Here is an 18,144-nt window from a genome sequence, read left to right as displayed (position 1 = left end):
TCTAACATACCTATATTTGCGCAAAGGATTTTATTTAACTCAATGTAAACATACATAGAAGAGTATTGTTACCCGTTTGTTTTATGCAGCCTAACTTTAGTTTCATCTATACATTATATTGCGTTTACCTTATATTTTATCTTGCCTTTGTTAGTTTTGTGTTTTGTTATGTCAAGCTTCATAATCTAATCTTAAAAGGGGAAAACTGCGCTAACTTTTCTTTGAAAAAGTACTCAAAAAGGACCTAAATCGATATAGATAGCTCACAATTTTAAAAAGTTGCATATAGTCATCTTCTTCTTCAGCAAAGTATCGAGGCTTTTTATGGATTTTTACTCTAACTTTCCTATATTTGCGCAAAGGACATTATTTAATTCAACTTAAACATGCCTAGTAGATTATTATGTTGTTGGTTTTTTATGCAGTCTAAACTTTGTTACATCTATATTTTACGATTAACTTATATTTTATCTTGCCTTTTTGAGCTTTGTGTTCTGTGATGTCAAGCTACATAGTCTAAACATAAAAGAGGAAAACTACGCTAAACTTGCTTTGAAAAACTATTCAAAAACTACCTTTAACAAAGTAGCGAGGCTTTTCATGCACTTTTACTCTCTAACATACCTACATTTGCGCAAAGGATTTTATTTAATTCAATTTAAACATGCCTAGTAGATTATTATGTTGTTGGTTTTTTATGCAGCCTAACTTTAGTTTCATCTATATTATGTTTTAGGTTTATCATATATTTTATCTTTTCTTTTTGAGTTTTGAGTTTTGTGATGCCAAGCAACTTAAGCTAAACTTAAAAGTGGAATGCTACGCTAACCTTTCTTTGAAAATCTATTCATAAACTACCCTAGACAAAAGCTAGATTTAAAAGAGGAAAACTACACTATTTTTACTTTGAAAAAACTTTCGAAAACTACCTTAATCGATAGAGATAGCACACGATTTTAAAAAATTGCATATAGTCATCCACTACTTCTGCAGCAAAGTAGCGAGGCTCTTTATGCACTTTTTCTCACTAGTTTGCTTATATTTACGCAAAGGAATTCATTTAATTCAATCCAAACATATATAGAAGATTATTATGTTACGATTTTTTTTTTCTTTTATGCAGCCTAACATTTATTTCACCTACATTTTATTTTACGATTAACTTTTATATTACCTTTCCTTTTAGTGTTTTGTGTTTTGTGATGTCAAGCTACATAAGCCAAACTTTAAAGAGGAAAACTACGCTAAGCTTTCTTTGAAAAACTATTCAAAAACTACCTTAAACAAAGTAGCGAGGCTTTTTATGCACTTTTACTCTCTAACATACCTACATTTGTGCATAGGGTTTTATTAGATTCTAGTAGGTTATTACGTTGTTGTTTTTTTATGCAGTCTAACTTTAGCTTCATCTATATTTTATTTTACGTTTATCTTATATTTTATTTTGTCTTTTTGAATTTTGTGTTTTGTGATGTCAAGCTACATAAGCTAAACTTAAAAGAGGAAAGCTACGCTAACCTTTCTTTGAAAAGCTGTTCAAAAACTACCTTAGACATAATCTAGATTTAAAAGAGAAAGACTACGCTATTTTTGCTTTGAAAAATCTTTCGAAAACTACCTTAATCGATAGAGATAGCACAGGATTTTAAAAAGTTGTATCTAGTCATCCACTTCTTTCACAGCAAAGTAGCGAGGCTTTCTATGCGCTTTTACTCTCTAACATACCTATTTTTGCGCAAAGGATTTTATTTAATTCAATTTAAACATGCCTAGTAGATTATTATGTTGTTGGTTTTTTATGCTGCCTAACTTTAGCTACATCTATTTTTCATTTTACGTTTGTCTTATATTTTATTTTATCTTTTTGTGTTCTGTGATGTCAAGCTACATAAGCTAATGTTAAAAGAGGAAAGCTGCGCTAACCTTTCTTTGAAAAACTATTCGAAATCTATTTTTGAGATAATCTAGATTTAAAAGAGGAACACTACGCTAATTTTGCTTTGAAAAAACTCTCGAAAACTACCTTATTCAATAGAGATAGCACACAAATTTAAAAAATTGTATCTACTCATCCACTTCTTCTTTTTATGGATTTTTACTCTCTTATTTACCCAAATTTGCGCAAAGGACTTTACTTAATTCAACTTAAACATGTCTAGTAGATTATTAAGTTGTTTGTTTTTTATGCAGCCTAACTTTAGTTTCATTTATATTTTATTTTACGTTTATCTGATACTTTATCTTGTCTTTTTGTGTGTTGTTTTGTCAAGCTACATAAGCTAAACTTAAAAGTGGAAAAGTACGCTAACCTTTCTTTGAAAATCTATTCAAAAACTGCCTTAGACATAAGCTAGATTTAAAAGAGGAAGACTACGCTATTTATGCTTTTAAAAAACTTTCGAAAAATACCTTAATCCATTGAGGTAGTGCACGAATTTACAAAGTTGTATCTAGTCATCCACTTCTTCTATAGCAAAGTAGCGAGGCTTTTTATGCACTTTTGCGTTCTAATTTATCTCTGTTTACGCATATGGTTTTTGTTTATTTCTATGTAATGATATACAAAAGAGTATTTTGTTAAAGATTATGCTGCAGGAGCTGCGTAAAAAAACTCTGGCGACCTTTCCTTAAGAAAAAAGCAACTGAAAGACATGTGCGCCTTAGAAAATTCAAATCGCGATTCACCAAATTAAAAGACGAAAAGAACGACCTTTAAAAGCTCTCACTAGACATTTGTGTTTATGATAGGCAATGCAGTTTTTGATTTTATGCAGCCTAACATTTGTTTCATCTATATCTTATTTTACGTTTATCTTATACTTTATCTTGCCTTTTTGAGTTTAGTATTTTGTGATGTCATGCTAAATAAACTATACTTTGCTAATTTTTATTTGAAAAAATATTCAAAAACTACCTGAATTATAAGCTAGATCTAAAGGAGGAAAACTACGCTAACTTTTCTTTAAAAAAAATATTTAAAAACTACCTTAAACATAAGCTATATCCAAAAGAGGAAAACTATGCTAACTTTTCTTTAAAAAAATATTTAAAAACTACCTTAAACATAAGCTAGATCTAAAAGAGGAAAACTACGCTAACTTTTCTTTGAAAAAATACTCAAAAACTACCTTAAACATAAGCTAGATCTAAAAGAGGAAAACTACGCTAACTTTTCTTTGAAAAAATACTCAAAAACTACCTTAAACATAAGCTAGATCTAAAAGAGGAAAACTACGCTAACAATTCTTTGAAAAAATATTCGAAAACTACCTTTAAACATGATTTAGATTTAATAGATGAAAACTACGCTAACATTTCTTTGAAAAAACATTCAAAAACTACCTTTAAACATGATTTAAATTTAATAGATGAAAACTACGCTAACATTTCTTTGAAAAAACATTCAAAAACTACCTTTAAACATGATTTAAATTTAAAAAAGGAAAACTACGCTAACATTTCTTTGAAAAAATATTCAAAAAGTACCTTAATCGAAAGAGATAGCACACGAAATTAAAAAGTTGCATTTAGTCATCCGTTTCTTCTTCATCAAAGTAGCGAGGCGTTTATGCACTTTTTATTCTCTAAGTTATCTCTACTTACGCAAATGGCTTTTGTTTATTTCAATGTAAAACTTTTCAAAAGAGTATTTTGTTAAAGATTATGCTGCAGGGGCTGTGTAAGAAAACTCTGGTGACCTTTCTTTAAGAAAAAGCAACTAAAGTAGATGTGCGCCTAAGAAAATCCAAATTGCGATTCACTAAATTAAAAGACATATACAACAAACTTTAAAAGTGAAACTATTTTTACAAGCGTATTTGGTAAAGATGAAATGTTCTTATGACATTTTAACGTTACGAAAGGGATTTTCTTCTGTTCAAATATTTATTACAATTTAAAGTGTTAAATAATGTTACAGAAACGACCTAAAACGCCTGTTGTATTAATTTAAACGAACAAAATAGATAAAAAAAAAGAAAAACTATCATTAAAAAAAAAAAAGTAAAAAAAGAAAAGAAATAGAAGTTGAGGAAAAATAAAAATAAGAACTTCTAACAAAGAGCTCTTCTTTTTATTTTTCAGATTTTAGATGCTTAATTCCTTGAATGAAAAGTTGAACTGATGACTCACTACTAAGGTTGTTCCTAGCCTTCCGTTCTCAAACTAGGCCATTCTGAGAGGCTGTTTGATTAAGTACCGTTGATAGTAGTATCGCACGTAAGAGACTTCTAAAACTCTGATTATTATTAATTCCTGGAATGAAGAGATGACTTCATACTCACTAACGAGGTTGTTCTTAGCCATCCGTTCTTAAACTAAGCAAAACAGTGAAGTTGTTTGATTAAGTATCACAGTTTGCTGATTTGCACATGCACCATTGCCGAAACTGTGATGCTTGGTTCCTTGATTGGATTGAAGAAGCTCATCACCATGCATTTTACAAGCTGTCCGTTGTTATGTTTTGCAATTCAGTGGTTCTGTTTTGCAATTCATTTTCTGTTTGTTTAAGTATCATCGATGGTGGTGTCGTGCATGCAAACTTTCCGAAACTCTGATGCTTGTTTTTCTTGAATGGAGAGATGAGCTTATACTTTAGGTGACTTTTAAAACTGCAGTAATTAGTGCCTCGAATGGAAAAACGAACTCATTCATTACAGACCAAGGTTGTTCCTGGCCATCCGTTAACATATTAGGCAACAGTACAGCGAAGCTGTTTGTTTTACAAGCTTTTGTCGTTTCGAGAAATCACTACATTAAGCATTCGATGGTGATACACGACTGATGGCCAGGTTCTGATTTTCGAATGAAAAGAAGAGTCGCATCCGACCACCGGTCGGCTTTCGACGCAAAACAGCTGTACACACTCGTCCAACGATCCAGTGACTAACTGTTGCAACGAGAAAGTTAGCTTTATTTGTCGTGCAGATTGTCCGCTTTGACGTAAAATGCTAGAAATTTGCTGAACGCTCGGTTTGCGCCGCCCAAGAGTCATTCTGTTTCTGCGTTGCCAGCGTCTGTCGGCTAAATACAACTGTAGACTCCGCGCAAGCTTTTTCACCGCAAAAGTTGTACAGAGCCACACCGAAGGCTAAAATCGACTTTAAGGTCGAAGGTTAAAATCGACCCTAGAGGTTTGAAAACGACGTCACGAAATTTTCAAGACATCATCGAAGAAAATTACGGCGGCCAGATGCAACTCTTAGTACTAACTCTACTAATCTTAGTACGTTAAGCATTCCAGTCGAGAGATCAGACGTTTTTTCGTCACCTAAGAGACCGGCCGATGCGTTTGCGACGCTGCGGAAAGAAAGAAGATGGCAAACCACAGGGTTGTTACCGTAACAAACCTCCGTGAGTACCTCCATCTCGAGTGGCTTTTGAAGAAACGTTCGTTTTAAACTCAAAGGGATGGTTGTTAAAGCTCACAAACGCCTGGTTAACGATTTTCTAACGGCAGACACCGTGTTTACAATGGATACAGACCGATTAACTGAGCCCAAAGCGCAAGATCTATCAGAAAACTCCTCTAGGTCGATGCAACGAGACGACTAGACACGTGCGTCTAAAGGCATTTTACAATTGAAGGACGCCCCTCGTGGGCCCTTTAACCTTAACACTAAACTCCTGCTTGATATCCTCGTCCCCAGGTTTCCAAACCGTAACCCCAACCCCCTCTAATCCTAACCCCCTTACCCTCTAACTCTCCCCCCTCAAAAAAACAAAAAACATAAAAAAGCAAACAAAACGAAAAAAAAACTTGCTTCCCTCCTCACTTTTAGCTCTAGGATGCAACACCTTTTTGCCGCCCTCCGCTAGAAGGGAGTAGGGAGTAACGAAAGCTTGACATCAAAGTAGCGTTTCGTATGAGATTTGTTTGCCAAAATTTGAGCGTTTTTAAAAAAGCCAAGACTTCGTCAGAGGGGTTTCTTCTTTTCTCCTAAAGCTATCGATCGATTAAAAAGCTCAAAGCAAAGAAATTCAAAACAAAATACAAAAACGGGAAGTTTTAGTTTCTGCACCACAAGCCAAGCACTAGTTCAAACTGGAGATAATAAAAGGAAATCGAATGATCTCACTTCTCAAACCACTGAGCTGCCATTGGTCGGCAGTCTCTTGTTTGGAGACCATTGAGCTGCCATTGGTTGGCTGTTTAATCGTTGCGATTGGTCGGCATTTTATCGTTGGAGACCATTGAGAGATATAAAAGGAATTTTTTTTTTGAGCACAACATTAAACGTTAAATCGTTAGATGTTGTTATAAAGGCACCATTAGAATGCGATGTCCTCAAATATTTTCCTCGATATTTTAATAAGTAAACAAAAACAAAACTAAGTCTTGCAACTGGCGAAAACTTTCAATAAGCAAACAAAGCAACAACTTTCCTTTCGAGTTTTTTACATTTTAAACAAAAGACAAACAAAGAAAAAAAAAAAACAAACAAAAACAAAAACAAAAACAAAAAAACAAAACAAAAACAAAACAGAAAAGGGAGAATGAGTGAGTCGACTGATTTCGCTCAACTGTCTTAAACGAGAAGTCATAAACGTTTGCTTGTGCCAGCAAGTTGCAAATTAAGTTGTAAATGAACTGCACCGCAAAAGCTTAACCACAGTTTATTAAGCATATTAAGCCTTTGCTGACATGTTAAGACATTTTAAGCCTTTGCTATTATCATGAGGCTTTTGCTCCACGAGCCAAAAAAGTACGCTAGAGTTGACAAACTGCATCGCGGTCGAAAAGTGTAATTACGCCAACACTTTTATCCGTTTTAAGCATTTCGTTTTCGCACGAACAACAATTAAAGCAGCTCGTTGAGCTTAACGACGTTCGTATTTTTTTTCGAAGCCAAAACTTCGGCTATAAGTAGAATGAAGAGGCACTTCGAAAAACAACAAAGCTGTTCGCAGTCGATAGCAACGAGCGACAACATCTCTGCGAGTCTGGCATCAAGGTAAACAGTTTTTTTTTACATTTTCATTTGTAAGTGCCACTTTTGTGTACATTATGTATTCAAAAATTTCTTGCTGACGCTAGATTTTTCGTTTTCAATGAACAACAGTTGCAACCTCTAGTCGTTTGCTAAAACAGCTTGCTAGGACAACCAAATCAATCATATGTTGTGAAAATTTCTTTTTGTTCAACTGACTAAGGAAGATCGAGCGAACGCTTTTTTTTTTATAACTTGTTTGTATCATATTGCTATTAAGAAAACAGCGTTGTGTATACTAAACGTGACATAATTGGCAATTATCCGTAACTAAAAATAAGATAGAAATTACAAACTTGATACCATATTTTAATTACTCTAACAAAACTAGACGTCATCGCGTGAGAAAATAAATGTTCATAACACATAACCTATTTTTTTGTTTTTTTTTTCTTCTCTTTTTTCCTTTTAATCTCTTTTCTTTCGTCCAAAAAGCGTTTTGATTTTTGCCTCGCCACAAGCGATGAAATCGATAAAAAAACCTGCTCGGACATTCTCAATTCTCAACAACAAAAGCAATCAAAGTTCTAGCTCTCGAGCACGTGCGCCGACAGGTTGATGAAACCGTTCAAATATGCTCGATCGCTAGAATTTAAAGAAAGAAACAAGCCAGAAACAAACCAAAATAAAAAAAACAAAAACAAAAATGGACATCTTTAGAACGCTTAAATTTTATAAAATATTTTCCTCTGCGTTTTTAACCAGCTAAACTGTCGTAAAGTTTTTTCGGTGCAGTTCATTTAAAAAACTTAGTTTTCAACTTTTAAACGTTTTAGACTTCTCGTTTAAGGCAGTCGAAAGAAATGAGTCGACTCACTCTCTCTCTCCCTATTCGGTTTTGTTTTTGTTTATTTGTTTTTGTTTTTTCTTCGTTTGCCTTCGTTTGCCTTTGTTTGCTTTTGGAAAAGTTGTCGCCATGCGAGACTTAGTTTTTTTTTTTTTTTGCTCAAATTGAGCACAAGTGAGTTTCTAGTCTTGAAAGTGTGCAAAGTGTGGGCCAATCTGGTGGCTGGAGTGATGACACGTGAATGCTGGAAATTCCAGACTTTGAGCGGATTCAGCGTACATAGAAAGAAAATGTAGCATTCACGTGGGTCTCTCCTAAGCGTGCCATTGGTCGGTCTGCTGTCCTTAAGTACCCCCCTCCCCCCCCTCAACGTCACGTTTGCTCAACTTTCTCGGTCTTTGGCGCCCAGAGAAAGCTTGAGGAAGGATAAAAAATGGCGAGGTTTCGGTACTGCGTTTTCTGTTTTTCTTATTTGTTTTTGTTTGTTTGCTTGTTTGTTTGTTTGTTTGTTTGTTAATTTTTTTAATTTTTTTTTTTTTGTTTGTTTGTTTCGTTCGTTTGTTTGTTTGTTTGTTTCGTTTGCTTCGTTTGTTTTGTGATGTTTTGTTTTCCCTTCTTGATGGCACAAAACAGAAGCAAACAAGACTTTCGGTTATATTCGGTTATATTCGGTTCAATAAAAGTTTGTTGGTTTCTGCACAACAACAACAACAACCACAACAACAAAAGTCCCTCTGTCCCTCAAAAGCAGTTTCTCCTCTGTCCTAAAGAAGAGCCTCTTTGTAATCGATCTTGTCTGAATGCAGCTCTCCTTTTGCCTACAGGTTTTTATTCCAACCCTTTTGTTGTTGTTAGTGCCATGTTGTTGTTATTGTTATACTCTGTAAAAGCAGTTGTTGCTGTTGTACTTGTTTGTTGTTTCTAAAGACACTGTTGTTGCTGCTGTTAGCGCTGTTAGTAATCACCCACTTGGCTTGTATTTTTGTTTCTTGTTTTTGTTTTTTGTTTTATTTATAAACACTCTCTGAGTAAGTGATGCTGTTGCTGTTGTTGTTGTTACAGTTGCAATGAGTGTTTGTTAATGTTCCCCCACTTGGCTTGTACTTTTGTTTTCTGTTTTGTTTTGTTTTTTTTTTGTTTTTGTTTTTTTTTTCTCAACACTCTCTGAGTAAGTGATGCTGTTGCTGTAGTCGTTGTTATAGTTGCAATGAGTGTTTGTTAATGTTCACCAACTTGGCTTGTTTATAATCTATTTTATTTTATCAACACTCTCTGAGTCAGTGATGGTGTTGCTGTTGCTGTTGTCGTTATTATGCTTGCAATGGGAGTTGTTACTGTTCACCCACTTTGCTTGTTTTGTTTTTATTTCTTTATTTTATCAACACCCTTTGAGCCAGTGATGCTGTTGCTGTTGTTGTTGTTATAGTTGCAATGAGTGTTGTTAATGTTCACCCACTTTGCTTGTGTTTTTGTTTTTGTTTATCAACACCCTTTGTGTCAGTGATGCTGTTGCTGTTGTTCTTATTACAGTTGCAATGAGTGTTTGTTAATGTTCACCAACTTGGCTTGTTTATAATCTATTTTGTTTTATCAACACTCTCTGAGTCAGTGATGCTGATGCTGTTGTTGTTATTGTGCTTGCAATAAGTGTTGCTAATGTTCACCCACTTTGCTTGTTTTGTTTGTGCTTTTGTTTTTGTTTATCAACACCCTTTGAGTCACTGATGCTGTTGCTGTTGGTGTTATTATAGTTGCAATGAGTGTTAATGTTCACCCACTTTGCTTGCTTTGTTTGTTTGTTGCTTTTTTTTTTTATCAACACCCTGCGAGTTAGTGATGCTGTTGCTGCTTTTGTCATTTTACTTGTATTTATAGTTGTTACTGTTCAGCCACTTTGCTTGTTTTTTAATCTGTTTTATTTTATCACCACTCTCTGAGTCAGTGATGATGTTGCTGATGCTGTTGTTGTTATTTTACTTGCAATGATAGCTGTTACTGTTCAGCCACTTTGCTTGTTTTGTTTGTTTGTTTGTTTGTTTTTTTTATCAATATCCTCTGAGTAAGTGATGCTGTTGCTGTTGTTGTTGTTATAGTTGCAATGAGTGTTTGTTAATGTTCCCCCCCTTGGCTTGTACTTCTGTTTTCTGTTTTGTTTTGTTTTTGTTTTTTTTGTTGTTTTTTTTCTCAACACTCTCTGAGTAAGTGATGCTGTTGCTGTAGTCGTTGTTATAGTTGCAATGAGTGTTTGTTAATGTTCACAAACTTGGCATGTTTATAATCTATTTTATTTTATCAACACTCTCTGAGTCAGTGATGCTGATGCTGTTGTTGTTATTATGCTTGCAATAAGTGTTGTTAATGTTCACCCACTCTGCTTGTTTTGTTTGTGCCTTTGTTTTTGTTTATCAACACCCTTTGAGTCACTGATGCTGTTGCTGTTGGTGTTATTATAGTTGCAATGAGTGTTAATGTTCACCCACTTTGCTTGCTTTATTTGTTTGTTGCTTTTTTTTTTATCAACACCCTGCGAGTTAGTGATGCTGTTGCTGCTTTTGTCATTTTACTTGTATTTATAGTTGTTACTGTTTAGCCACTTTGCTTGTTTTTTAATCTGTTTTATTTTATCACCACTCTCTGAGTCAGTGATGATGTTGCTGATGCTGTTGTTGTTATTTTACTTGCAATGATAGCTGTTACTGTTCAGCCACTTTGCTTGTTTTTTTTTTGTTTTTGTTTTGTTTGTTTGTTTGTTTGTTTTTTTATATATCCTCTGAGTTAGTGATGCTGTTGTTGTTATTATGCTTTCAATGAGAGCTGTTACTGTTCACCCACTTTGTTTGTTTATAATCTGTTTTATTTTATCAACACTCTCTGAGTCAGTGATGCTGATGCTGATGCTGTTGTTGTTATTATGCTTGCAGTGAGAGTTGTTACTGTTCACCCACTTTGCTTGCTTATTGTCTATTTTATTTTGTCAACACTCTCTGAGTCAGTGATGCTGATGCTGATGCTGTTGTTGTATTATGCTTGCAATGAGAGTTGTTACTGTTCACCCAATTTGCTTGTTTTGTTTTTTTATTTGTTTTTTTGTTTGTTTTTGTTTTGCTTGTTTTTTTTTATCAATACCCTCTGAGTCAGTGATGCTGTTGCTGTTGTTGTTGTTGTTGTTATAGTTGCAATGAGTGTTTGTTAATGTTCCCCCACTTGGCTTGTACTTTTGTTTTCTTTTTTGTTATGTCAACACTCTCTGAGTCAGTGATGCTGATGCTGTTGTTATTATGCTTGCAATGAGAGTTGTTACTGTTGTAGTTATGTCTGTCATTTGTCCTTGTTAGCAAGTTCTATTTGCCCTCTCTTGCCTTTTTTCAACACAGTTTCTTTCTTTGAGTCATATGGTTGCGAGATCCTCTCAAACTCCATCTCTTTATTTATTTGTTTCTTTTTTTTTTTTTTTTTCTCATTCTCCTTCTCATAATAGCAATCACTGCTGCCACCATGCATGTAATGCTAGTTGCTCTCATTCTTTTTCATTTGCTAGTGGAAACTTTGTTTCTTCTTGTTGCTCTCTTTTCTTTCTTTTTTCTCTTTTGCAGAGGATTCGAAAAAACACAGCTCTTCCCTGCAGTTGTAAACATTCCAGGATTCCAGGATGCAGGCAGAAGAAAAACACTCTCACTAACTGTCTTCTTTTTTTTAGCATAAACCGTTGCAAACAAACACCTGAACATGTCTTCTTCACAAGAAAACAACACTGTTGTTGCCCCTTCTCCGAACTCTAAAGCGAAAAAAAAGAAAAGAAGGCAGTCACAAGAACAGAGAGACTTAAAGCTCAAAAACAAAGTCAGGGCCGCATTAGTTGCAGCGTGTGGCTCCGTAAACAGGGTTGTACCTTTCTATGGTACCAAGAAGAGGTACGCTGTTAGCTGTCCGATGCCTTTGTGCAAACATTCCTCCACAAGCATTAAAAGACACTTGACTAAAAAAGATCATTCTTGGACTTTGGATGAAGCTTCCATCTTTTACTCTGCAATGGTCAGGAAGTTTCAGCATGCTCGTCTCGAACGCAAGTCCGGCTGTCCAAAACCTTACCCCTGTTTGCAATGTTGGAAGTATTACGACCGACTGGACATACACTTGAAAGAGACTCATTTCTACGATTCCAAGACGATCAAACAAAAGATTGCAGAGGCAAAGCGATACGACAACGACAAGCTCTATGTCCCTCAATTTATTCGACCTGCCTTCTTTGGTATTAAGCCAGTAGCTGAACAAGCGTCTGCATCAGGCTCTGCATCCTCTGCTCCTGGGCCTTCCTCCTCTTTTTCTTCTCCGGTTCTTTCCTCTGATCCTCTTTTAAGCTTGCCCTCATCAGTTGCTGGTTCGTCCGAGGCTCCTTCTGCAAACCACTGCACCTCTGTAGAAAACAAAGAGCTGAACACCGAATCCGTCCTAGACTCTGATTTTAATTCCTTAAAGCACTTGGTTTCCAACTCCTCCGTCTTGACAGAAGATAAGAGACTCTTGTTTCAGCTGGACAAAGATGCTTTTCACTTTTATTACCAGTCAGCAGATGAGCTCTTCAGAGATTTTGAAAAGTGGCTTGTGGTAGCCAACAACAACACTTTGTCACAAGCAAAGATCTACAAAAATGCAGTTGTTGAAATATTGACATGTTGTGACAGCACGCTGACGCTGCACCCGAACGCTCTCACCAATTCCAACGTTTTGGAGGATAGATACTTTTCCATGCACTTTAAAAACATTCAGCTCAATTCCAAGCTGAGTGAACTTGACCAAACAAAAGCCATGTCTTGTCACACGTTGTACAACCGCCTTGTCTACCTTTGTCTCCTGTTTCGTTTCAGTGAAGCCAGGAATGTCTATTTCGGACTTTCTCATGAGGCCATCCGACGTTTGCGCTGCAAGGTGGAGGAGTTACAAAAAGTGCTGAGGCCCTTTCGTTCTTTGAGGAGGAGCCTTGTGAAAAGCAAAAAATGCATCAACATCATCAATGTCAGTTTGCTGAACGAATATGGCAAGTCTGCATACGTAAGACAGTTAGTGGAATCGATTAGAAAGCCGTCTCTTACACCGACTAGAGACAATGCTGTGTCTCTACGAAACCATCTTCTGCTCTCTGTCACTGTAATTAACAGTTTAAGAAAATCTAACATTGCTCTTTTAAACATTAGAGACTACATGGCTGCTGAGAAGAGTGAGTGTGGATATTGCATTGTGCAAGAGCGCTACAAAACAGCATACAAGTACGGAGCCAAAAACATTCTAGTGCCGAACGACTTGAAAGTGTTGATCGATATTTATTTGCTGAGATACAGAGACCTTCTTGTCAACGACTCTCACTACATGGCTGCAGACACCAAGACTGTTTTGGAGTTGAGCGACTGCTACAGGCCCCTTTTTCCATCGATGAGACCCAACAAAGACGAATGTGTGACACTCGGTGCAACTAGAGTGCCTGTTTACCAGATGGGTTCCTCTGCTATCTCCTCTTGCCTGACGTCCTGCTTCAGAAAAAGCCAAGTAAACATTCCCATGAAGCGTCTTACTCCCACTTGCATTCGCGGTTCGATAGCCACTTACTTTGCCAACAACAGCAAAGAAGATCGCGAGCGGTTTGCTACACTCTACATGAAGCACAGCAGGAACACAATGGATAGCTTTTATGTGTCCCAGTGGAACGCTGCAGAGGAGTTGCGCTTTGCCCTGGGCATCGGACAGTCCTTCGGAGTCATAGAGTCTTTGACTGTTGAAAAGTCTGAGAGACCACCAAAGAAGGAGAAGGATGTGATGGACTGGCTCCAAACTAATGCAGAGGAGTACGGTTTTCATGAGGTTGAGGACATCTTTGAGGAAGATTTAGACTCCGGTTCTGACTCTGAAGAATGTGCTGCTACTTTCAGCTGTACCACAGTGGTTCCGTTTTCTCCAGCTGTAGAAAACAATGTTCCTTTAGAGGATAGCAACGACCATGCCGTAGATTTCTTGTGTGAACCTACCTCAACTCCTGTTTCGTCTGTTCCATCTGAACAAACAATCGCTGGTCCAGTTCTTGAACTATCCCCTGCTCTTGCACAACTAGTTCCTAACGAACAAGCTGTTTGTATGGATGTAGATCAGACTCTAGCTGTTCCTGTTGGCACAGCTTGTTCTCCTCTTGCATTAACATTATTTCCTGATGAACCGGATTTTATTGAACACCATGCAAAACTTTCTCCAGTTTACTTTAATGAGCAAGTGGTTGCCAAACCTGTTTCTGCTTCTCCTTCTCAGCAAGTCGCTTTCCTGTCCTTCAAAAGAGGTCTTTTCTGTTCCTCTGACTCCTAGCCTTGTTGCTTTTCAGCAAACATTGGCCAAACCCAGTTTGTTTCTTTCATCTGATCCAGTTTCAGCTGTTCCTGTCCAACAGGCTGGTACTGTTCTTGCAAAGCAGCTCTCACCTTATGCTGTTCAATCTGTTGGTAGCCTATTTAGCCAAAGTCTTGCCTCTACATCCAGAGGTAAATTCTTTTTGATTTTTGATTTTTGATTTTTATGCAAATCTCAACACGCTTTCAAAAAATGAAAATGCCCAAATCAACTCCTTGCCCTATTGTTATTGTTAGAGCTGTAAAAAAAACAAAACAAAACAAAAAAACAACACAGAAGTGTGTATGTATTTGTTGCAGGACTAATTCTGTGATTGCTTAAATGTTTATACAAGTGAATGATACTAAAACTGATTATGTTTTAGAAGTAAAAGATCCAAGAAGAAAAAAAATCAAGTTGGAAATGCCATCTTTCACTCAAGAACTCATCGGTAATGTAAAACCTAATTTATACAAAGATATATAAACACAAACCTCTTCTTGCACAATTTCAGATGGTTAACTGTTAACAAAAACTAGCCATCATTGCTAAGTGCACTTTTAGAAAGTTGTGTCTACCCGATTTCTAATGATGAAGTTAGAAACATCACCGTTAGAAATCATGCACAGCTTGTTATCATCTCTAACACTTAGAAACTGTTGATGGTTTTTATGAATTAGAAAAATGAACATGGTTTTATTTTATTTCAGGATCAACTCAGCCAAGAACAAAGGAAAACAAAGCAGAAGTTAGCCAATGCCATTTAGGTAATCTTTCAAAAACCAGTTATTGCTATCAGTGCAAACAATAAGGTCAACAAAAAAAAAATAAATAAAAAAACAGAATAAATCTTGTCTTACTTCAGAACCAAATGAATATTTGATTTAATCACTTTGTGTTATGACTTGAGTTTGTAAAATTTTAGATGAAATAGTTGAAGAGCTGAATGCTTGCCCTGGCCACAACGAATGGTTCAACACCAGAAGTTTTCCACGATGTGCAGCTTTGGTGTTGGCATACATCTTGCAAGACGTGTTTACAGATGTAAGCTCAAGTTGCTCGTACAAAGATTACCTTGGCATCTTGGCAAATCATAGCAGTGACAAGCTCATTCATGTCTTGCAAAAGTACTCCTACCAAAGCCATATTAAAGACAAAATTAAAAACATGAAGCTAAAAATTCAAAAAGAGGGTAGTTTAGAAAAGTTTGTTCAATATGGCAATATCGTGAAACCATTTATGTAGTTTAGATAAGTTTGTTCAGTTTGGCAATAAAGATGGGCCTTTTGTGTAGTTTGTTTTATCTATGCTTTTGCAAATATTTTTATCTGTTTCGCTAAAGACATAATAAACAAGAAGTTCTGTTAAACTGTTCTCACATTTCTTATTTAAAGATAGTTCAAACTTTTTTTTATCTTTAAAAAAAAAAAAAAGAAGTCGTTTTGTTATTCTGTGAAAACTTTTAATAGAGTTGCATTTAGAATTACTTCTGATGTTTTTAAGAGTTTGTTAAAAAGCAAAATAATATTTCCTGTGATGTTAAACTGCATAAGTGAAATTTAAAAAAGGAAAACTGCTCCAACCATTTTTCGGAAAAAGAAATCAAAAAGTTCCTTATTTTAAAAGATCTAGACATCCATTTCTTCTTCAGCAAAATAGCGAGGCTTTTTTATGAACTCTTACTCTCTATTTTTTCATATCTTTACACAAAGGATTTTGTTTAGATCAATGTAAACATACATAGAAGTATATTATGTTTTTTTTTTTTTTTTTGTTTTTATGCAGTCTAACTTTTGTTTCACTTCTATTTTATTTTACGTTTATCTTGTATTTTATCATGCCTTATTGGTTTTTGCGTTTTGTGATGTCAAGCTGCGTAAGCTAAACTTAAAAGGGGAAAACTACGCTAACTTTTCTTTGAAAAAATATTCAAGAAGTACCTTAAACGAAAGAGAAAGCACACGAATCTTGCCATCCAATTCTTCTTCTGCAAAGTAGCGAGGCTTTTTATGTACTTTTGCTCTCTAATTTATCTCTATTTACGCAAAGGGTTTTATTTCAATGTAAACACGTATAAAAGAATACTTTGTTAAAAATAATGTTAAAGGAGTTGCGTAAAAAAAAACGTCTGAATAAAGTTTCTTTACAAAAAAAACAACTAAGAAACAAGCGCGCCTAAGAAAAACCAGATCGCGATTCACTAAGTCAAAAAACGAAAGAAACAAAGTTTAAAAGGTCTTTCTAGACAACAAATTCTATTTTTGGCAATGCAGTTTTTGTATTTATGCAACCTAACTTTTGTTTGACTTCTATTTTATTTTACGTTTACCTTGTATTTTATCTTGCCTTTTTGTGTTTTGTGATGTCAAGCTACATAATCTAAACTTAAAAGAAGGAAACTAGGCTAACTTTTCTAGTAGAATATTATGTTGTTGGTTTTGTATGCAGCCTAACTTTAGTTTCATCTATATTTTATTTTGCGTTTATCTTATATTTTATCTTGTCTTTTTGAGTTTTGTATTTTGTGATGTCAAGCTACATAATTTAAACTTAAAAGAAGAAAACTAGGCTAACTTTTCTTTGAAAAATTGTTCAAAAACTACCTTACACCGATAGAGATAGCTCACGAATTTAAAAAGTTGCATCTATTCATCTTCTTCTTCAGCAAAGTAAAGCTTTTTATGCACTTTTACTCTCTAACTTACCTATATTTGCGTAAAGGATTTTATTTAATTCAATTTAAACATAACTAGTAGAATATTATGTTGTTGGTTTTGTATGCAGCCTAACTTTAGTTTCATCTATATTTTATTTTGCGTTTATCTTATATTTTATCTTGTCTTTTTGAGTTTTATATTTTGTGATGTCAAGCTACATAAGCTAAACTTTAAAGAGGAAATTTACGCTAACCTGTCTTTGAAAAACTATTCAAAAACTACCTTTAACAAAGTAGCGAGGCTTTTTATGCGCTTTTACTCTCTAACATACCTATTTTTGCGCAAAGGATTTTATTTAATTCAATTTAAACATGCCTAGTAGATTATTATGTTGTTGGTTTTTTATGCAGCCTAACTTTAGCTACATCTATTTTTCATTTTACGTTTGTCTTATATTTTATTTTATCTTTTTGTGTTCTGTGATGTCAAGCTACATAAGCTAATGTTAAAAGAGGAAAGCTGCGCTAACCTTTCTTTGAAAAACTATTCGAAATCTATTTTTGAGATAATCTAGATTTAAAAGAGGAACACTACGCTAATTTTGCTTTGAAAAAACTCTCGAAAACTAACTTATTCGATAGAGATAGCACACAAATTTAAAAAATTGTATCTACTCATCCACTTCTTCTACAGCAAAGTACTGAGGCTTTTTATGCACTTTTATTCTCTAACATACCTATATTTGCGCAAAGGATTTTATTTAACTCAATGTAAACATACATAGAAGAGTATTGTTACCCGTTTGTTTTATGCAGCCTAACTTTAGTTTCATCTATACATTATATTGCGTTTACCTTATATTTTATCTTGCCTTTGTTAGTTTTGTGTTTTGTTATGTCAAGCTTCATAATCTAATCTTAAAAGGGGAAAACTGCGCTAACTTTTCTTTGAAAAAGTACTCAAAAAGGACCTAAATCGATATAGATAGCTCACAATTTTAAAAAGTTGCATATAGTCATCTTCTTCTTCAGCAAAGTATCGAGGCTTTTTATGGATTTTTACTCTAACTTTCCTATATTTGCGCAAAGGACATTATTTAATTCAACTTAAACATGCCTAGTAGATTATTATGTTGTTGGTTTTTTATGCAGTCTAAACTTTGTTACATCTATATTTTACGATTAACTTATATTTTATCTTGCCTTTTTGAGCTTTGTGTTCTGTGATGTCAAGCTACATAGTCTAAACATAAAAGAGGAAAACTACGCTAAACTTGCTTTGAAAAACTATTCAAAAACTACCTTTAACAAAGTAGCGAGGCTTTTCATGCACTTTTACTCTCTAA

At 34.9% G+C, this 18,144-nt stretch overlaps 1 protein-coding gene across 2 annotated transcripts; it reads left to right on the top strand.

Annotated features, from left to right (window-relative positions):
- The first annotated feature begins 8,150 nt into the window (after positions 1–8,150).
- LOC149875995 (uncharacterized) lies at positions 8,151–15,308 on the top strand. Of its 2 annotated transcripts, XM_090075908.1 has the most exons (5): positions 8,151–8,223; positions 11,474–14,294; positions 14,528–14,593; positions 14,853–14,909; positions 15,068–15,308. In XM_090075908.1, exon 2 carries the CDS (start codon positions 11,503–11,505, stop codon positions 14,119–14,121), a length of 2,619 nt encoding a protein of 872 aa, XP_089932034.1. In that variant the 5' UTR covers positions 8,151–8,223; positions 11,474–11,502; the 3' UTR covers positions 14,122–14,294; positions 14,528–14,593; positions 14,853–14,909; positions 15,068–15,308. The 2 variants fall into 2 exon arrangements, with proteins under 2 accessions (XP_089932034.1, XP_089932035.1); XM_090075909.1 differs by lacking the exon at positions 8,151–8,223 and having other exon boundaries at positions 11,380–14,294.
- The last annotated feature ends 2,836 nt before the right edge of the window (positions 15,309–18,144 follow it).

Source organism: Hydra viridissima, unplaced genomic scaffold (genome assembly GCF_058129835.1).
Source record: "Hydra viridissima isolate aposymbiotic clone 2 unplaced genomic scaffold, HvirCarnegie_v1 scaffold_70, whole genome shotgun sequence".
Lineage (NCBI taxonomy): Eukaryota > Metazoa > Cnidaria > Hydrozoa > Anthoathecata > Hydridae > Hydra > Hydra viridissima.
This window is presented reverse-complemented; position numbering and strand designations above follow the sequence as displayed.